At 42.6% G+C, this 21,104-nt stretch overlaps 1 protein-coding gene and 3 long non-coding RNA genes across 16 annotated transcripts in view; 1 reads left to right on the top strand and 3 right to left on the bottom strand.

The window, feature by feature from the left end:
- Nucleotides 1-8,961, top strand: part of IMPG2 (interphotoreceptor matrix proteoglycan 2) — a 52,882-nt gene extending 43,921 nt beyond the window's left edge. For 4 of the 5 annotated variants that reach the window (XM_035315012.1, XM_035315011.1, XM_035315015.1 and 1 more), the window contains 7 exons: nucleotides 157-2,126; nucleotides 2,972-3,191; nucleotides 4,376-4,586; nucleotides 6,370-6,558; nucleotides 6,717-6,915; nucleotides 7,697-7,776; nucleotides 8,629-8,961. In XM_035315012.1, coding sequence (XP_035170903.1) covers nucleotides 157-2,126; nucleotides 2,972-3,191; nucleotides 4,376-4,586; nucleotides 6,370-6,558; nucleotides 6,717-6,915; nucleotides 7,697-7,776; nucleotides 8,629-8,641 — 2,882 coding nt within the window. In that variant the 3' untranslated portion in view covers nucleotides 8,642-8,961. The remainder of the gene's footprint in view (nucleotides 1-156; nucleotides 2,127-2,971; nucleotides 3,192-4,375; nucleotides 4,587-6,369; nucleotides 6,559-6,716; nucleotides 6,916-7,696; nucleotides 7,777-8,628) is intronic. The other variant, XM_035315013.1, reaches the window with a different exon arrangement.
- Nucleotides 5,260-12,319, bottom strand: LOC118160367. 8 transcript variants are annotated; one of them, XR_004747437.1, is made up of 7 exons: nucleotides 10,454-11,618; nucleotides 10,205-10,339; nucleotides 8,816-8,897; nucleotides 8,327-8,635; nucleotides 7,263-7,419; nucleotides 6,666-6,860; nucleotides 5,260-6,591 (listed from the first exon to the last, which is right to left on the bottom strand). It is a non-coding gene; the product is annotated as an uncharacterized LOC118160367 (long non-coding RNA). The 8 variants fall into 8 exon arrangements; XR_004747436.1 differs by having other exon boundaries at nucleotides 8,327-8,632; XR_004747442.1 differs by lacking the exons at nucleotides 8,327-8,635; nucleotides 8,816-8,897 and adding an exon at nucleotides 11,625-12,319 and having other exon boundaries at nucleotides 10,454-10,734.
- A 718-nt stretch (nucleotides 12,320-13,037) lies between these two features.
- On the bottom strand, nucleotides 13,038-15,241 carry LOC118160368. The gene is made up of 4 exons (XR_004747443.1): nucleotides 15,120-15,241; nucleotides 14,887-15,006; nucleotides 13,785-13,884; nucleotides 13,038-13,216 (listed from the first exon to the last, which is right to left on the bottom strand). It is a non-coding gene; the product is annotated as an uncharacterized LOC118160368 (long non-coding RNA).
- Nucleotides 15,242-17,106: 1,865 nt separating this feature from the next.
- Nucleotides 17,107-21,104, bottom strand: part of LOC118160369 — a 37,913-nt gene continuing 33,915 nt past the window's right edge. For both annotated transcript variants that reach the window (XR_004747445.1, XR_004747444.1), the window contains 3 exons: nucleotides 20,200-20,293; nucleotides 19,653-19,749; nucleotides 17,107-17,168 (listed from right to left, as the gene is read on the bottom strand). This is a non-coding gene — a long non-coding RNA (uncharacterized LOC118160369). The remainder of the gene's footprint in view (nucleotides 17,169-19,652; nucleotides 19,750-20,199; nucleotides 20,294-21,104) is intronic.

Here is a 21,104-nt window from a genome sequence, read left to right as displayed (position 1 = left end):
GAGGGGTTACGAGGGGTCCTTCCAACTTCAGCATACAAAGGTCAGTGTATATCACAGGAAACATGCTGAATGCAGATCTACAGACAACAAAATGAACTGTATTTGACTCTCTTTGGTATAAACAAAAACTACATGGAAACTCATTTCTGTTTTTAGGGTTTGAAGATACTGGACTATCTGAAGACTTGATTCTGCCTTCGAGTCCCCCTTCTCACCTTGTGCCTGAAGAACCTCCATCTACAGATGATTACATAGTTCCCCTGTTTTCTGCATCAACAGTGGCCTCCTCGTCAGTCATGGAGACTGATACTAAAGCAACAGCCTCTGCTGAGATGGAAGAAGTAACTCAGGCTAGTCCTGCAGACAGTAGCAATGCAGACTCTGTGTTGCATGATTCTGTGGAAGAAAATCCTTTTCCCTTAGAATCACACCCTTTGGAAGCTGAAACTGATATTTATCTCGGAGATAGAATTACATATGATGATGGCTCTGGTTCAGCTTTTGATGGTTCAGGAAAAGAAATGGAATCAAATATTTGGCCTTGGGAAGAGGCAACGCTGGAACCTGTTTTCTACCCTGGTCCTGATAGCTGGCTTGATGATGATAATGAGTCTTTGTTAATCAGAACTGAAGATATTCCTGAAGGCCTGATATTAGATTATATTCTTAACTCTCAGAATAAATTAGATGATGATCCTTCCAAAGATGAAAATGAAGGTATGGCTGATATGGAAGAAAATTTCCTTGATGAGTCTGAAATATTTGTCTTTCCTGAGACTACAACTCAGCAGGTATCTCTGCTTCAGACAGAGGAGCCATTACCTGTGGAGCCATCTACACAGACAGAAGCATCGAGCACGTATGATTCTTCTTTTGTTAAACCAGACTTCGTTTTGGAGCCATCAGAGGACTATTCCTCTGTAGACATGCCAACCGGAGAAACCCCTGTCTCAACACACAATACAGATCTTTCTGTTGAAGATGATAGTCTCCTTACATCTGCAGTAACCCTCAGTACGGACAATAGTCCTACATCTGCTGTAACCCTCGGTATGGACAATAGTCTTACCTCTACAGTAACCCTTGGTATGGACAATAGTCTTATATCTACAGTAACCCTCGGTATGGACAATAGTCTTATGTCTACAGTAACCCTCAGGACAGAAAATAGTCTTAAGTCTACAGTAACCTTCAGTACAGACAATAGTCTTACGTCTACCATAACCCTCAGTGTGGAGCAACCTGAAGAGTCCAGTGTAGGTCAGGAGATCGTTTCTGTGGCAGTTGAGCACCAGAATGAAGACAGGCCAACGTCAGAAGAACTGTTCACAGCAGGGCAGTCAGATGTGGCTGAAGCTGCTACAATAGGCTACTTGGACACAAGCAGTTCAGAAATTATTCTGACTGCAGATCCTTTCGTGGTAAACACTGATACTTCCACAGAAGAGCAGCAAGCCCTGGATACATCTTTGGCAGGCCAAAATACTGGCTCGGCAATAAAGAAACCAGCTGATGTTTGGCCTACTGACAGAGTGCTAGAAGATATATTAGATCAGACAGTAAAATCAGCAACACCAACTGCAGTTGAAGCTGCAACTACGGTTCCTTCTGTAACAGAGCAGGACACTGTTCTAGAGGGTGTCGCTGGACAGGGTGATACAGACCACAGCACGCTTGTTTCCACGAGCATCAGCACTGTTAGGAACTCTTACGTAACCGTCAGTGTAACAGCAAATGTCGCCAAGCTTCCATCCGATCTCCCTCCGATGCGATCCACAGCATCACCATCAGTGGTTACCTCAGCAAAGGTGGGAGATGAAACACCGAGGGTCCTGGATGTGTCAGTGGGGCTGGATCACGTGAGTGTTGTCAGCTTTTCTCCTGTGCCGAGTGAGGAGGGAAGGAGCCTGACTGACAGTCACGTGGAGCTGACCACCCGTGCCCAATCCACAGAGATGGCCAGCGTGGCGTGGGCCACGCGTGAGAACCACAACAGCACCCCTATCCCATCACGAGCTCTGGTCGTGTTTTTCAGTCTTCGGGTTACAAACATGATGTTTTCAGAGGACCTGTTCAACAAAAATTCCCCTGAATATAAAGCATTAGAGCAACGATTCTTGGAACTGGTAAGAAGCACTTCTCTGCTAAATATTCATTGCCAGGTAGAAATTGTTGGTAAGTAACAGTTGCTATGCTCTCTTTTGCAGATACAAACACAAGACAGGTGTGTCTAAATATTATGTGTGTCCTTCTATAGGAAAATGCTGTCTGGGAACATAGGGGAGAGGGGAGGGTTTTTTTTATTTATTCATTTGTTTTATTTTATTCAGTCAGAATTCTGTCTCTCTAAAGCTCATTATTTTAACTGTGATACATGCCAGATGCTCTGCTGGTATCAGTAGATACAACAGGGTAACTCTTCAATTGCTTCTGGAATGCTCTGGATTTAGTCAATGGGGAGAGAGAAGTAAATAAATTGGGACTGTCAGGAGATAACCTTTCTGCAACATGTTCAACCCACCCTTAGTTGGGCTAGCCTGAGGCAGTTTGACTGATCTCTTAAAAAGCCAATAGCTAGCAAAGCTTCATAGGAGTAATACAGCAACAATTACCAAATTTTAACCTGTCCGTTCCCATCTCCTGACTGAAATTAATATTTTGCTATGGGAGATGGAGGGACCAAAGGAGAGAGACAGAGGGGGAATGGGCTTGACAGTAATACCCTTTGAAATGCCAAGTATGCCGGGTGCTTAGAGCAAGGGAGAACACCGTGCGTGTCCCAAGAACTGTGTGTATAAATCATAGACTAAGAAACCATCTGCAAATTGATACTTGGGAAAAGTTTTAATACCCTTACTGTGGGATTGGGATAAACCGATTCAGCCCCCCGCTGCCTGATGCAATGCCAGTACAGCTGGCTTAAGCAGAGATTTGAAGTTTCAGCTCTTCTGTCCTTGTCCCTGTGCCGCAGCTGGTGCCATACCTTCAGTCAAACCTAACGGGCTTCCAGAATCTGGAAATCCTGAACTTCAGAAATGGCAGCATTGTGGTGAACAGTAGAATGAAATTTGCCAAACCCGTGCCTCGGAATGTCACCAATGCTGTGTACATGATCCTGGAAGACTTCTGCAACACTGCGTATCACACCATGAACCTGGCCATCGATAAATATTCCCTGGATGTGGAATCAGGTAATGATGGCAGAAAAATGCAGTTTTGAGCAAGGGATTTAGAGCAACTTCTGTTTTAAGAACTTACTTAGGATTCCAGAAGCTCAGAGATGGCCCACTGCTTCTCACAGGCTGGAGTTTAGGACAGACTTTCACATAGTTAAAGTACACAAACAGAAGTCTGTTAAGGGACTGTAGATAAGAAAAGCAAAATGGGATGGGAACTGAGCAAACTGTAGGGGGCCTGTATAGAAATATGGGAACAAAACTTGCTTATGTAATTGCCACTGTGCTTTCACCGAGGAGTTGGAGAAAGATTGGTCAGCAAGCGCAGTGGTGCCCTTCTATCTTGAGCTCATCTTTATGTATGGTTCGGAGTTGCTCCATGGGACTATTCCCACAGGTGGCAGCCCGTTTAGCTGTGAGGAGTCTGCACCGATATGCGTGCTGCCATACTGTTGTGGTCAGGGCTTGATTGCAGTAAAACATTCCTGGCCCTCCTAATTCATTCTTATGATAGAGGGAAGTTTCTTTACTGTCCAAGTTAGCTAGTAGTTCACCGTATAAGCAACCTGGAAATATTTCCTGTTTTAAAATTTAAGGAAAAGAACAGTGCTGAGCTGATGGCAAGGGGTAGCTGTCCTTCTGAGGTAGCTCTGTTATGAAGATGGTTGTTTTTAGCATGAAAAATCTTCTGATATTGATCATTTAATTGTATGCCAGACCTCTCAAGCTTGATATGTCACAAATGCTATAAGCTTGTGTTCTTGCAGACAAAGGCAAATCACTTCACAGAAGGCACTCTGTCCCAGGTCCCCTTGCCCTTCCTTGTGTGCTGCCTAGGTTTTCTGTAACAAGAAATACTGGAGATCAACTGTGTTTTATTCATTTGCAAAATACAGTTCCAGCAGACAGAGAACATCTGAACTACTGCCTGTTCCAGTAAGAAAAAGAAATTTTATGCTTGCTTTTTCAATTGGCTTTCTGGGTGGTCTTAGCCATACCATTCACATGCGCCACGCAGGCAGGAACACTTCGTAGCACTTGTTCACCTTAGCAGAACCCTTTGAGACTTGGGAAAGACACGCTGGGTTTCTGCAGATTATTTTAACCAGGAGGTTATTAGAGAAAATAGCAATGGTGCTTTGCCACAGTTAACTCTCTCATCGACTATTAATGTTTTCTGCTTTGTGTGTTCTTCTCAGGTGAGCAAGCAGATCCCTGCAAGTTCCAGGCCTGCAATGAGTTCTCCGAGTGCTTGGTGAATCGCTGGAGCGGGGAGGCTGAGTGTGTCTGCAATCCCGGCTACCTGAGCATCGATGGGCTGCCGTGCAACAGCATTTGTGATCTGCAGCCAAACTTCTGCCTGAACGATGGCAAGTGCGACATCAGCCCCGGGCAAGGCGCCATATGCAGGTAGGTCAGCCTTCCGTTTGACCCGTGGCAAAGCCGTGCTGCCTCCTCTGTCCTAGCCCTCCCTGAGAGTGGTGCAAAATTCCCAAGGGTAACGCATAGCAGGTGAGATGCCAATGGTTATCGTTCATGTAACGCTGCTGAGGGGTTAGTTTGCTTATGTAAAGTTTGGAAATGAGACAGTAACAAACGTATTTAGTAGAACAGAAATGCCAGTCAGCAAAACTATCTAGGGAAAATAATAGCAATGGAATGTATTCAGTTGTTAAAAACACCTTCATTGACCTTTTGAGACAGAACTCTCTGGCAGTTGCCTTAAGTAGTAAAGTGTTAGATAATGCCATAAAGCATTTATGAGTTGACTCCGTTGCAAAAAGTCAGATTTGAAAAGCATCTTTATATAGCATAAATATATTAAAAATTGTGCTTTTAGTTAAGAAAAAGGTCATAGAAGTAAAGCATTGGCAACTTAAGAAAAAACGTGTGGTTCATATGAAGATCAAGACACAAGCCCCCTAGTTTAAATTTTGTGCTTTTTAAGATACAGATGTGTTTGAATGGGATGCCTGTATTTTACAGGTAGTTGAAATGACTTACTACAAGACACAGGTAAATTGATGCACACTCCAATACTGCACTTATTTTTTTCTCTTTCCAGCAATGTAAAGTCTATTTATAGAAACTAAGTACAGTCCTCCACAAAAGGCAGGAAAACTATTACAAAAAAGGAATGATAACTGCTACTGGTTATTGTTTGTTAGTTCAGGCCATTTTTTTAAGCTTACTTTTAACTTTTAAAGTCAAAGCCAATCTTATAGTCCTGGCTTTTAACAGGAAAAAAATATAATGTTTTTTAATGCTATGAGGATGGATACTTTCGAAGATGTAGTATAAATTTTATCATATTTGTGTAATAGATTAATAAGAAATAAATATCTGAGCTCAAGCATGCTCTGGCCAGTACTTTTTTCGAAATATTTTTCGAAAGTCTTTTTTTGAAAAAAGCGTTTTGAGGAAGTTCAAATGCTGGTTACTAATTTAATAAACCATCTTAAATATTTATGTCAAAAGACTTAATTTAGTAATGTGTAGTATTAGTAAGGCTCAGTACTGTGAGTACTTGTAATACCTTGCACTTCCTTGATTTTTTTTATAGCAAAAAGGCCCCAACACATATAATGCAGCTATAATATTTTTACTGGTATGTTTAGAAGTGGTATTAGCTACAGCTGTCATATTCAGCATCATGGCAAGGCAGAAATAATGAATGCTGATTAAGGGAGCAGCTGCAAAGATACACTTTTAGGCACCCCCATCTTTCTAGTCATTTATTTTGTGTATTTAATCATTATGGAGTTTACATACAATAAACGCTCTGCTCATTAACATACCTTCACGTGTATTTGCATAACAATATCATTAAGACTACTTTTACAGTGTTTGCTACATCATGTGCAAGGCGCTATCACTGCCTATTTTTTTACTCGGTCTAAACACCTTACAGTTTTAACATGTTGCAGGATAGCAAAATAGCAAAAAACACAGGCTTTTTGCCATCACTAACACTTTATCCTTTTTGTTCTACCTCTCTTCACTAAACTCCTCAATAACAAAAAAGGCTGTTCACAATAATAAGAACAACAAAGTGTTAGTGCTTCAACATACAAATATATTTTTAAAGATAACTTAACTGAGACACTGTCTTAAGAACAAATTAAATACATCTATGTCAAATGAAGTCAGAGTCTTAGCTGGTGTTTGATTTCCCAGTGTTTCCTTGTTGCAGGTGTCGTGTAGGAGAGAACTGGTGGTACAGAGGGGAGCACTGTGAGGAATATGTGTCTGAGCCGCTGGTCGTGGGTATTGCCATTGCTTCTGTGGCAGGGTTCCTTCTTGTGGCATCTGCTGTCATCTTCTTCTTGGCCAGGACCCTTCGAGACCAATACACGAAGAGCGACACCGAGGACTCTCAGGGGTAAGTGACACCACCTAATATTTTAAAGGACATCTGTCACTATGAGGATAATTCTATTGCAAGTCTTAGCATGTCATTGACAAGTGACAGGCTGAATGTATACGCACCTCCAAATGCCAGCTGCAGAGAAGCTCACAGTTTGTTTGTCGCTCCCCCAGGCAGGGTGACAGCCTCTCGTCCATTGAGAATGCCGTTAAGTACAACCCTATGTATGAAAGTGATACAACTGGCTACAGCCACTACTACCGCAGATACCCTCAGCTAACATCCTACAGTTCGACCAGCGCAGAGACATCCACCGACTACAGCAGTGAAGAGATAAGGCACATTTATGAAAACAGTGAGCTTACTAAGGAGGTAAGTGGCATTGCTTTTATACTGGCATAGATGTACAATAACTAAATAAGGCACAACTATGGCTGCTGCAACTATACAGGAGGAGAGAGAAAGGCTTTCTTGCCCTGCTTGCTATTAAGTACATGGAAAGGAACGGGTGTTCTTGGACGAGTAATGAATTTCACATGATAACAGAGCTGACTGCTTAAGTAGCTGCATGAGGACTGGGGTGGTTTGCTTTAGTGCTGGACACAGTCTTGAGCTTTTAATGCCAACTGCCACATGTAAGACAGTTGCAGTGAGACGGTGAAAATCCAGAGCCTCCAGGCCTTTAATACAGGGTTTTGAAGTGCAGGTCTTTCTATGACCTGTGAGTTAGATCATATTGTTCTCCTTCCTTGTTATATACATGGCATCCAGCATTTACTCTAGCAGGCTGAGGAGAAGGGATTTATATCCACAAGCTAACCGCAAATCCTTAAGTAATAGTGAGGTGTGAATCCAGCTTGGGTGTAGGGAAAGTATCTATGAGAGAGAAATGGTTTTGTTAAAGCCTTTTAAAATGCCACAATCTCTACAAGCCCTGGTTTTGATTTAACAGTTAAGTATTACTGGACTCCAAAAATGAATTGTTTCACTTTTAAAAATAGCATAAAGAATTTTAGTACTGGACTGCCCCATCTCAAGGTCTTATTAAAATAGCAAAGCATATGAGTTTCATTTTCCAAGAAAAAGAACTCAGTTATTTCAGTAGCATTCTAGTTTCTGTTCTGTACCTAAATTTGTCTTCCTTGTATTCTAGGAAATTCAGGACAGAATTCGAATTATAGAGCTCTACGCTAAAGACCGTCAGTTTGCAGAGTTTGTTAGGCAGCATCAAATGTGAGTGAACTATCTTGTCCGGCTAATTCCTTTAATGTTTTCTCATGAAACCTTCACTACATCACTATATTCTTCATATGAAGGGTCTAGAAATGCTAGGGCACTAGAAGTTAAGATTTCAGCATTATTGCTGAAGAAGTTTGACCCTTCTAGAGCACCTACTATAATCACTGTCAGAAGTAGGTAAACCCAGAAGCTACGTTAAAAGTACTGAAGAGGAATTCCAAAGTTAATGGGTGTCAGAGAAGCACTGACTGACATCAATTAGGTCCTTAAAGTACAAATAGAACCTTCTTAACTCTTTTAGCATCGTTAATATTACATGGTGTTATATTTACATAGAAATTTTAAAATCATATTAATTGATCTGCCATGCTCAAGACTTGGCAGCTAATCAAAAACCAACAGGTCACTAGCACAGTATTGTTTGATATTGTGGAGACATTATCAGAATAAAAAGCTTAGAGTTCCAAACAGCCAAGCTGAGCTTTGTGCTTTGATGCAAGTTAAGCATGGAAAAGGCTATCACAGAATTGAACTATTTTCTCACTGTAGAAAACGGGAAATTGCAGATAGCTCTGTTAGTTTGAAAGATACAATTCCTTGGGATCGGATTAAAATTAACTGCAGTAGCAAAAACCTTGTGTTCCAAGATCACCAACTCCACTTTTTTAATTGAAAATAACTGCAGTTCACATTTTTCCATGTCAGTTGTTCATTTTTTCATCTTGAGACAGATCAGCTTCTAAATTTTCCACAGCTGGAAAGTAGGAAGGCCTGCCTCATATAAGCCTTGAATCCAAAGTTCGAAAGAGACTAACTTAATCATTGCTTTTCTGTTTTTCATTTCAGGAAGCTGCTTTAAGAAAAAAAAAGGAATCAGTAGAAAGCATGTGGGAGATAAAGACTACCTTGTTGCCATAGCAATGGGCTCAGATGTAACTGCAAAGTTACTTATAGTCTTAACATTGCATGGATGGATACAGATGTTTTCTAAATGAATGGCTGAAATGTACAGATGTGTGTTTATCTCCATTACCTCTGGCTTTTCTGCGTAAAGTGACATTTTAAAGAGGTGATCCGAAGTGGCAGAGGTTATAAAAGTTCATTTTTCATTAACTCTGAAATGGACAGTGAGTTTGTATACCAATGCAAAAAAAAAAAAAAAAAGATCAGAAAAGAGAAGATATGTGCACAAACTAAAAATAAAATGCACCCTTACAATTCCTGTCTGGCATTTATCCCCTTCACTGGAGACTACTGTAGCAATTGCACAGGTATAAAGCACTAGTGGGAAGAACTCTGGTTTGCACATGAATGGTATGTAGGAGAGAACCACTATGATAAAATGGTGTCAGCAGTATTCTAAAGCATTCCCATTATAAATACAACCCTAACCTCACTGGAAAGGCTGCTATTTTCTGTGGCTGCCTGCTTTAACTTTTGTCAGCTGCCATTAGCAAAACAGAACCCAGTACTGAGCCTGCAGCTCTCTGGAAGGCTCTCCCCAAACACTAAGCATCACTGCTGATGTTCGGTCACCAAATCTGGCGCCTGAGCAAGGCAGGGCTGTAATCCTGCAACACCATGTTATTAAGTCGAGATAGTTGGCTCTCCAGCTGCTCCTGACAGAGACACAAGCTGGGCTGCAGAAGGGCTTCTATTATACCAAGATTTTGTAAAGCTTAAGTGACTAACATTGACTTTTTTGTACATAGGCAATTTGTCGTTGAGTTGTTTATCTGTTATTTATTTCCCTACCAGCTTATTTTCAGAGTGCATTTAATTGTTGAAATAGAAAGATTATTTGTTTAATGATGAAATACTAGTGGCATTGGTGCCCATCTTTTTAAAAATCTTATTTAGTGTTTACTCAATGTTGAATTCAGCCAACTAACAGTTACATTTTCTTTACTGAACTGGGCAATAGCCTGCTGTGAGCTGTTTCAAAATCAGGCTGTGGGGTATTTAAATGGATGCATATTTAGTAGATGGTAATATTTTTTTTTTAATGGGGAAAAACAAACAAAAAAACCCAGCCTTGGTAATCTTGGCTTCATGGAAGCCAGGGTAGAACTTCTCCAGCAGGAACAGCCAGCCTCAAGCATTTTAAAATAGCTGAATTGATGGGGAGGGGGGGTTGTTTCCTGAGGTACAGAAACTGAATTTTATCTTGAAGTTAAGACAAGAGTTTTGATTGCATGTTAAGGTATGTGGGACCTCTGCTCAGTCACCAAATCTGTTGTTAAGACATTAACATTGCAGTCAGGATTAGGGCACAAAGAGTCTCACGTCAGCCTCTACCTACAAACAAGGCCAAGGTAATTGTTATCTTTACCAAGATGATAATCATTTGTAGTTCTCAGCCCATGTGTGCTAACAGCCAAATGATACTACTTAAAATTCAACAATATTGAGAATTACTTACTGGTCTATAGGCTGTGTATCTAAACCAGTAAAGATTTCAGTGCGATTCCTCTACCTCTTTTGGAGAACCTCAATGGATCATTTGCTTGGTGTCTTCTTGCCTTGAGTAGCAGGGATGGTCATCAGAGCCACAAATCTGTCAGACAAATGCTTACATAAGCCACTGTAAGTCGAAATAACACCAGACAGCTGAAAGCAATACAATGCAGCTTAATGTTGTTGGGACATGATGTTATCAGGCAGAGGTTACCTTGTGCTGTGTGACCCTGGGCTCTTAGAGCAGTGCAGTGCTGGTCCGGACTTTGTAAGGCACAGCTCCGCTCTTGCAGGGGCACAGGTGAGCTGTCCTAGGGCACTGAAGCCTCGTGGTCACCCCCACTGCACAGTGGTGGGAGACACGGGGCTCGAGGTACCCTTCTGTGCAGCTGGGCTGTTGGCCTGGGGAGCTTCTGTGCTGCCTCTGTTAAGCCGTGTATGGCAGCTGGGACCAGGCACCTGTTAAAAGGTATTCAGGTATTTGCTGGGCACAAGCTGAGGAGATTCTTGGTTATACTGAGCACGATGCATTTCGTTGTATATACAGTGAATTGTTCCTTTTTGTGTGTGTACACATAAACATAATGCTATCTTATTTTCACTACAATAAAAATACAATTTCCAAAATATTTTTTTCTAGAAAATTCATGTAGAGCTTATTTCATATGAAGAATCTGTCTTAGCCACAGACACATGAATGTAGTATCAAAAAGGTTTTAGTTTTTTTTTTTTTTTTTAATGGATTGGGTTGAGCTGTTGAGCTCATTTTTAGCACATGTGCCAAATGTAGTTCTTCATCACTTGCATGGTTATATTCTGAAAATTCATGCTGGAAAGCATGCAACTAAGTGCTTTGCTTTCTATTAATGCTCTTTGCCCATTTTGAAGCTCTAATCAAAGAATCAAAATGTGCTGTTACTTCGCTGATCCTGATGTCTTAAAAAAAACAACTGACCCTTCCTCCAAAAGTGTTCACCTAAACTTCGAGTATGCGTCTTACAATATGCAAGGACTTAATGAAAAAACCCTAAATATCCTAATAAAAAACAAATCATGCTCTTTATATACATCTACCAGTACTTGTTAACAGTCAAGAAGCAGTTTTTCACTTGCTTCAAGTAAAAAGCACAGGTCTGAATGATGGGTTAATTTGAGAACACCTACAAAAGCAGTTACAGTTTGCTGAACACTGACAGGTCTGTCTGATTGCTTGCTTGCCACCCCCAAGGTTGAAAGAGATGAAAATGAGGCCCTGAAAGACACTGACAGCTGCCCCTTTACCAGAGGCTCTCAAACATGTAGCAATGCGATTTGAACCATGCTGCCCTGTACTGCAACAACCACTGGGTACAACTCAGCCTTTAACAATTCAGACTTTCACTCACATTCCTGGTCAGAGCTGCTGAGAGGCAGCAGAGGGAGCATGGGGCAACTCCTCCACACAGGGGTCTGTGGACAGCAGGGATGCCACAGTGCTACAGCTCCAGAGCAGGGACAGACATCTCATCCTGTGAAAACACTCAGCAATGCCAATTTGTATCTGTAAGCACTCTACGATAGACACAAACAGACTTTCCACAGCATATGAAATCCAACAGAGTCTTACTGCCATTTAAATATTAATAGTTATGCCCAGCAGTTTCATGGTACTTCTACTCAAAATGTCCTATAACACCAGCAGCACTGCTGCCTTACCTTTTCACTGGTTGATCCAGGCTGAGAACAGAAGCCTTATGTTCTACATAATATCCATCTATTTGTTTTGGTTTCTTGAATGAAAAAAATAAAAATAAAACAACAAATCCAAAGTTATTTCTGGTCCAGGAAAGGATTTTTTTTCGTCTGTTAGTCCAAGCTGGGAAATTTTGTTTCGCCACATTCAACACTAGTTGGCTCCCCTGCTCCAGATTATTAATGGCTCCAGGAATTTTAGTTCAGTTCCTGTCCTCTTGGATTCCCCTCTGCTGCCTCTCACCCTCCCTCTTTGCTGGTTCACCCACGACACTTTGCAGGAGGAAACACCTTCAGCAGGCAGGCAGCTCTGGCTGGAGGATGCCAGCAGGCTGTAGGACTCAAAGGAACAGCTTGCCTGAGATGCTACTGCTGCTCAGGAGCCAGCTCAACAGCATTTCAAAACGTGTGCTCTTCATTGAGATATGTCTTTGCATTGCATTGAAAATACAGCAAAACTCTCTCTTTCTGAAGGAAAATGCCCCCAGTACTGGAATTTTGTTGTACACATGCCATATGATTTTTTAAATCAATTCTTCTGTTAGCACATCTAATGACTACGTTAACATATTTATTAAAGATATAAGTTGCAGTCAGCTATAGTTAAAGCCTCTTTTTTTTTTTTTTTTTTCCAGGAGATCCCCTCACCAGGTCTCATTTATAAAACCCAAACAACAAATACAATCTGTCTTGAATCATAGAAGGCTGAAATGTTAGCCAAAAGTCTTATATTAAACACAAATCAGAGTTAGTGTTAACTGGAGTTGTGATTGCATCTCAGCAGCTGATTACCAGATGGGGAAACTATGCCTTTCTGGAAAGGCTGACCTAGTTTGAACAAAAATGAAAGCAGCAACAATAATGGATACGGCCATACATCAAGACTTCATGCAGTCATGTGGGCATGTGACTGGATGAAAGAGGGCAAGAGAAGGGACAGTCTCTCAGCAGAGAGCACACAAGCAGTCCCCAGACTGAAAGACCCACCCAGGGGAGAGAGCTCCACAGGAATTCACTCACCTCCACCTAAAAGAGGATTATGCAGTGATTAAAAGATCTCTCATCCCAGAGAGGAAGGGGAATGCAAAACAAGTCCAGTAGCAGCGCAGGGTTCCAATCTCCTAGCCTGAGATACAGGTAACTGCTGGCTGTGCTTTGCCCTTCACAGCTCTAATTATCTGCTTGGTTAGGGAGGGGCTGCTGTTCCCTTCCTAATCTCCAGAGTGGAGCATTAGAGGTCTTTGATCTGCAAAAATGCACAATGTGTGTTGTTTCTTCAAGTTCTGGTTAAAATCAACAAAACAATCACCACCCCACATTCCCACAACTACTTTTTTAGAGTTTGCTTTCCACCAGCTCCTCTTAAGCATGGATGGAAACCCACGACCAGCCCCAGTGGCAACTCAACGCAGTTCTAGAGAGCTGCTCCAGGAGTTCTCTCTCTACCCTTCTCCCCACCACACCAGCATCGATTATGTCAGCTCGTATTTGCCCGTGTTACAGACATCAAACCAACAACCCAGCCCACAGTGAAATACCCTCCCAGGGCTTGCAGTGAACGCGACTGTGAGTCTCACACATGCAGAGACCGACCTTTCAGAAGAGTGAAACCTCCTGCGTTATGCACACAGCTCCTGATGGGAGCTGTCATGGCTAATGCCAACACCCAATACACTGAGCTAACAGAAGGCAGAATCGGTGGGTAGATGACTTTGAGCAGGCTGATGTTCGGTGGTTTGGGGCCATCTGTTAAGACACCACATGACTCCACTGACTTTTTAAAAGGGCAAACCACAGAAGAGCTTTGTACTTACCTGCCAAGTAAAATGAAGCTCGCGGTAAGGAATTCGAAATAGAGAACCAGTCCACAGTTTTCAGGCAGCACAAACCAGTCTCCAGAAAGGGGTCATTTGGCTTGGAAAGAAGGAAGGAAGAAGGTTTAGGAGCTTTGCAGTAAATTAAGGCTAGTCTTTTTACTTGTTTTCTATACAAGGAAGAAGAGAATTATCCCATAATTGCTGGTGTTTGATGTAATTGCTATAGTTTGATACACATTCCAGTCAATAAGCTGTTCCTGGCTAAGTGTACTTAATATTGATTTGCAGAGGGGAGGGAAGAACCCTCTGCAGCCTGCAGCTGCCACATCCAGAGAGAAGCAGGAAGGAAGGATGAACCACCAAACGTGTATCCGGCAAAGGAGCTTAACTGGACAAGGCCAAAATTTTATTTCTGAAATATTGGTGAGGGGTGTGCACAACTGAGTACAAAAGTTCTGCAGTTTCACTGCTCAGCACCTACTGAAGAACTGTCTCGTATCAAGTGCCCTCAGCAGCCTGCTAACAGACTTGTAAGCCATCAGCTGTTCCTCTCTAGATGCAGCATTGCAAACAGTGTTCCACATCATGATATAAAAACCTGATGAGCTATGCTGACCGGTATGTTCCATAAACATATAACAAAACTTCCCATTGTTGAGTTATTTGTGTGCAAAAAGCAGATGATTTTATAAAATGAAAAACTTGAGCTGGCAGATCCTGGGGGAGGAGGAGAATGCATACAAGAAAACACATAAAAAAGATAGGAGAGAGATTCATTCCTGTGATATAGGAAACCAAAGATGTGAATTGTCCAACCTCGCTCGGCCTCTGTACGACTCATGAACATTTTTCAAAACAGCTCCAGTTAACTCAGTCTCTAGCAGGATGATGTCCCCAGGGTTGCACACAGTCCTCATTCTGCTCTGGGAAATCGGAACCCTTAAATCTAGCCAAGACCAGTCAGCAAATGGAGGACACATTTGAGGACTAAATTTGAAAACCAAGAAGTATTTATCCAGTTTTAAATGTCAGACCACACTACAAAACCACATCCAATTCATTCTGAAAAAACAGAGCTGGTACAGCAAAATACAGTTACCTACTCTGATGGGATTCTCTAACACCGTCTCACACAGCTGGAGTTACGTGGTCATTTCAGGACTTCTACTGCCTACACAGCACTTGCTTCAACATCTTGCCATTGCGAGCTTTCTTCCCCCTAGTTAGTGGAAAAAAAATAGCTCAGGGCTTCAACTTGGAGGGGCCTGATCTAGAACTTGGTTCTAATCAAAGAAGTGGCCCACCCAGCCCACTTGCAACAGTGATATTTACTGCTCTACATCTGTGTTCACTGGATCTTGCTTCAGGATGCTTCTGAGAGGGTGGGACGAAGGGACAAAAGAATGGAAGAAAACCAGACAGAGGACAAAGCTTGGCTACGTCTGGGTCAGCAATTACAAATCCAAAACAAAAGCCTAAGAGAAACTGCAGCCTTAGGCACACTGCAGCAGAAAGCAAAGCAGCCCTGTTCACTCCCCTGTCCCCCAAATCCACCCCTGCTTTCTTTTAAAGACAATTTCTAGGGATAGGAGAAATGCCAGATGTGTTTTCACAACAGCAGTGACGGGAGCACAGTTCCTCCACCTTCAGAAGAAGCCTGCAGGGATATTTGCACTGGAGGACACGAGGTGCTCTAGGAAATACTCGTTTCAACTCGGTCTGTTTGGTATGTGCATTGAAACATCTGCTCTGGTTTTCCACACACAGAGCATGGTAAAACCAGAGTTAAAAATCTAACCTCTGAAATGAACTATGGAATGAACTAGAGCCAAGCCAATAATACCTTCAAACTGGGGGAGGGAGGGCTGAGAGGAAGAGCACTCAAGTTCCTTACTGGTGCCAAAAGTCACAATTTGAGATCTCTCTACCTTTCCACATTTTTTCCACTAAGATGTAAAGAAAAAGAAAACACTGTTTCAGTTTTTTTCTTTCCGTAATAGAGACTGTCCTCCTTTAATTTCCATAATGAGCTTCTCTATTTTTCTTGCTGCTTATTCATAATTATGCAATACTCAGACACCGACTGCCCAACTCCAACCTTGCATGCCACCATCTCAAAACTTTTATTAGTAGCAGTTTCCAGATACCATTCTGAATTCAAGCTTGCTTTATTCAGAGGCTGAGAACAGTATCTTTTTATCAGTCCAGTCACATCTTCATTTTCAATTTTTCTTTAATAAAATATTACCAGAACTTTTTCCAATGCAATGCGGCAAAGAATCTCACTAAGATACAGGGCAGATTTATTGACAGGTATTTGAGATGCTGGATGTACAAAGCCCTTCTTGTATTCATTCCAGTTCAAGGGCAAGCCTGCAGTCCATACCTCTACACCTACTGAATAGGGGCAGAGATGCTGCATTTCTTCTGCAGCTATGGTACCAAAGGGTGACCAAATTAACCATGAACATAGCCTTATTCTGCATCCCAAGATATCGACCTACTATAGTTAAAAGGTTTACGGTTGACCTCCAACTGACAAATCTCATCTGCAGCTGCCCTCAAAATACCATACGGACATTTGTGGTTCTCCTCAGCACCGCCAGGAAAGCCAGAAGCAATCGCAGGCTGCCAAGCAACTGTCAGTTCTGCAAGGTTACCACACCACACGCAGACCACAGGCAACATCATAACAAAAGGGAAGACTTAGCTTAGCTGGGATTCAGGCCAGTGGTCTACAAATCAAGATCCTGTGTGAGGTAGCACAGACTGAAGTTCAGTGAAGGCACCTTTGCCATCCTGTTTAAGCTATTCTACAAAGACTGTAAGACCACTCAGGCTGCGGCTCTAGGCCTGTTGCAGGGGAGCATGCAGGATGACACAAGGGATGGCTCCACTTCCTTGATTGGTGACAGCTGTGGAAAACCAGGCTGGCTGCACCAACTACTGGAGGGGCTGGCACCTGCCGGCCTGGAAGGGACTGGCATCCTGCAGGAGCAGGCAACAGCCTGCTTCTCTGCACCCCAAGTAACAGGGACTGTCCCCTCAGCAACACCCCCACATGCTCCCTCCCGTGAGCAGGGAGGCCAAGTCCTGGCCCCTCAGCCATCACGTGGCAGCCCAGCTCTGCTGAGGCCATTCTCCAGGCAGGAAAGGCTGGGAGGGCGCTGGGCACTGCTCGCTGCCAGGGACAGCAGCACCAAAGCAGCAGCTGCCAAGATGACTCCTTGCAGCATCTCCAGAGCAGACAGAAGCACAGAGACTGGTAACTGCTCTTTTGTGGCAGAGGGCTGCCAAGAGCTTTAGGCACTGACCTTACACACTAGTTCCACGAGTGACTGCTCTGCCGAAGGCATCAGCAACTGGTATGGTCTTTGCTTCCTAATGAAAGAATGAATTCAAAGTGTCAACATAAGAGACAAGAAAAAAAAAACAATGCTTAACTTATTTCTTTAAATCAGCCTGCAATGTTTAAACGTATCACTTTTAACAACCACGTTGTTAACTCAGATACTAAAACACCTGCAGAAAAACCTGCTGCAAGGTGTTTTGGAAGAATTGAGAACTTCTAATTCCGTTTCTTTACTGATATATTGCAATCACTTATCAGTAAATAGCATTTGAAATATTCTGTAGAAGACGGAGCTGTTCATCCAAACAGCCTATATTTAGCCACTAGTATTTGCACCTACCAGCAAAATATCTGTACCAAAACAGAAGCCATTTCAGTGGTCATGCAGTCACATTAAATAAGTTTCCTCATTGTGGTCATACTGCATGCTTCAGTTCTGTTCTAGAGGGATCGTGTTGCCACCAGGGTGCTTTCTGCGACCATCTGGCTGACATCCCCCTCTGGACACCTAGAAGCCTGAAGAACATCCAGCCATTGAATCTCTACGAGTGTCCTACAGCTCCAGAACTGATCGTGGGCTAGTCTCAAAACCTCATGGTCTAGGTAAACTCTCTTGATGCTGATCTTTTGCTTATTATCTCCCTCCAAAACTACCACCCACCAAGCAGTCATCAGCGTCCAAACTTCAGTCTCCTCCCTGTATCACAAATCAGCCCTGCTCTGGGAACCTCAGAGCAGTCTAATCCCAGGCTGGTAGGTTCTTGTCAGCAGTGGCCATAGTTCACAATAAAGCCAGGTTTGTACTATTAATTAGATAGTATCCATCAGAACACCCATCACTTCCCAAATTATCAAGCTTATTTGCAGTTTGCCTCTCTGCCAGGGCTGCCAGCGACAGTCCTTACACCCACTGGAGACTACAAGGAGACCGCCAACTCATTTCACATAAGCCCCAACTGACTGTCCGAGGGCAATTAATGTTCTGCTTGGCACTGAATCCCAGGAACACTCACGTAAAAAGAACCCAAACCAAATACTCCAAGTTACACTTCATCTGAACGTTATCCACATAAATAAACACAGACAGTAATGAAAGAGAGATGTCAACACTACAAGGCGCTGAAAATTATTTTAGGAATAATGAATGCTTCAGGGATTAACAGTACCATATGGCACCTTTCACCTCCAACTTACTGGTACAAATCCAGTTAGAGCAGTGTGGATAAAAACCTTTACCATCTGGTGACTTATTACTTCATGGAAAATAAACAGGTGTTTGTGTCTCACACACCAAATCCATCGTAACTGGAAGTCTCAGTGTCTTTGTCAGTAGAGAGATCAAAGAGGGCCAGAACACTCCTCTGTCTCCCCAAGTACAGCTGGTCCATCAACACAAGAAGTGAGGACAGCTGAGCACAGTATACTACTACCACCCACTATCAGAAACTAAAACATGATCTACCATATTTCCAGCAATGATCTTTTTCAGGGAACATGAGGATTTATGGCTTTCAAACTGAAGTCTTGTCTATTCACCCCTGCTTCCCCTCCCGAAGCAACAGGTATAACAATATTCTCCCTCCCTCCAAGCTTTATCTTGCTTGTGTTCTTAGACTGTCACTGCTACGACAGCACTGCTATAAAATATTTCAGTTAGCAGCCCTCATATCAGCCTTAACAAGGAAGCCTGAAGTAACTGGCACCCACACCTCAGCGAATCCATTTGAGCATGAATCATCTTTCTTATTCAAGAGCACTGTCAGAGTTTGAGTTACCTAGTTGGTTTATAAATTTGCTCTCCCTTGCTCCAATTTCTCCCTGCTACTTTGAAGTTTTTTTATTATAAGAAAACTGTAAGCATTAACTGTTAGTTTTGAACTTAATAGCAACAGACACAGATATCCCCTGAGCTGCTGCTTCTCAATTTATTTGAGAATCACTTTTTGAACAGCAGAATTTACTGTCTGATTAATACACCCTATTTTTGTTAGTGGCATATGGGAGCTTCTCTGAATAGCTTGAGATTGCAAAAGTCAGAAGACAATTCGTTTGCCTCCTTTGAAGCTCTATTTTTATCCTGGAGCAAGCAGTGCTTTTTTGGCCAAGGCTGAATGCAGCTACTCTCATGTCACATGATGACTGAGAGCGCAAATCACATCAGAGAAATCTCTTAAGTTTCCTTGGTAAATCTGCACCTGTTGTTTTGTAGCCTCTTAATTGTAAAAATAAATAAATAAATAAAATAAACAGTAAGTATTCTTAATTTCATTACCCCATGTGCACTTTGAACACTACAGATCAAAGGCATGGCAATCCAGGCCAAAGCCTTTCTATTATTCCTGTTTTGACTGCTTTATGACCATGATTAACATGTGTCAGATAAGACAAAGCCAGGAAATAACTGAGAGAGCTTTGTTAAACCAAAAATCTGCCAGAAATATCATCCTATGGATCATATTTTTTCTCATTGTACACCAGCTATGCTAGCTCCCTGGCCTGACAATGTAGCTTACCTGTGCCCAGGTGCACTGTCCAGCAAGGCTCCCCATGGGAAATCTCTCATCCATCTTCTGTGCTTTCCCAGATACCTTTGAAGTCTTATCCATGCTCCTCCAAATACATACTAGCGTTTCATTTTAGTCACTAAACGTCCAGGGCCAAAATTGGCCCCACACAAAAGAGAACAGCTCATGTTATTTCAAAATGACCTAACTCCAGGCCCTAGTTTAAAATCTTTATGCATCTAGGTCTCTAACAACTCCTCGGTTCACTTCCAGTTCTTGCATGCTGATGATTATACAGCCTCTGAACTGCAGTGGAAGTCCTGGCTGAATTAATGCGCAAGGTTTCAAGGGGGGCTCGCCCCCAAATTCAGTGCAATGCAGGAACTGTTACTCAGGAACTTCAAAAGGGACAAAAAGTGCACAGGTGGTATCACTCTCTGCCAGTCTGTTAGAAAGGCTTAACCCATTTGGGGATTTGCTTGGCACTTAACCCATTTAAGATTTTTCTGTTTTTCTAGAAAGGACATAAGGCAAGACTGCCTAATTTGAGCCTTACCTTCAGACATCTTCCTTGTTATTCCTAACAACTTCCCAGTCTCTTGTCAAGGTGCATGGCGTCTCTTTGTCAGTTGTGCACTAATCCAGCCTTCCTGCCCAGAAAAAAGAAAAAAATAAATTGCCATCCCCTTGACACATGATAAAATGTAATTACTAGTTGGCTGAAACTAGACTGACACCCAAAAAAAGAGATAAACTTCGAGCTCCTCTGGGAGTGTGCATCCAAGAAGTCAGAGAAATGCTCTTACAATCCATGGGAACTCCATCAGTGGTTCCACCACGCCGTGCAAAGACCCCTGAAGTAAATGCTTAGAAGTTTTGTGGTCCATGCACGAAAGTACATCGTAACCATGGATGCAGTAACATTCTTCTGGGCAAATATAAACCAAGATCAGATCCAGATCATTTGTTTTACCTTTGTAGTAAAAGGTAAGGAAAATTGTCTCTGTCTTTGTAACCAGAGAGGTCCAGATGCTAGCTTTTTGTATCTTCACTTTCCGAGACAGACTCTCAGTCTGGGGAACTGCCCATGCCATCAGCAAAGCTATGATGGGGCCTACAGACAAAACAGATCACTCAAGCATTCAGTATTCACAGCAGTGGGAGCTTTGTGTAACAAGCCCAATCCCACAGGCTTTGCCTTCTCTCCGTCTCCACTTGGGCACTCCTGCTGCTGCCCATGGCATCACCACAGGTTACACTGAGCTAGGAGCTCAGCTGCAGCAGGAGGCCTAAGCCAGCTGAAAAACATGGCCCTAAGAACTATTTTAGCTATATCATATCAACTGGCTGCCCACATGGCTATATCAGTGTTGATGCTGGCAAGGCAGCCAGGAACGCAGGGTGAGGACAAAGGATGGCTGAGCTTCCCTTTTCAGCAGCCACCCATGTATCTAAGGTGCG

The sequence above is a fragment of the Oxyura jamaicensis genome, chromosome 1 (genome assembly GCF_011077185.1).
Source record: "Oxyura jamaicensis isolate SHBP4307 breed ruddy duck chromosome 1, BPBGC_Ojam_1.0, whole genome shotgun sequence".
Classification (NCBI taxonomy): Eukaryota; Metazoa; Chordata; class Aves; order Anseriformes; family Anatidae; genus Oxyura; species Oxyura jamaicensis.
This window is presented reverse-complemented; position numbering and strand designations above follow the sequence as displayed.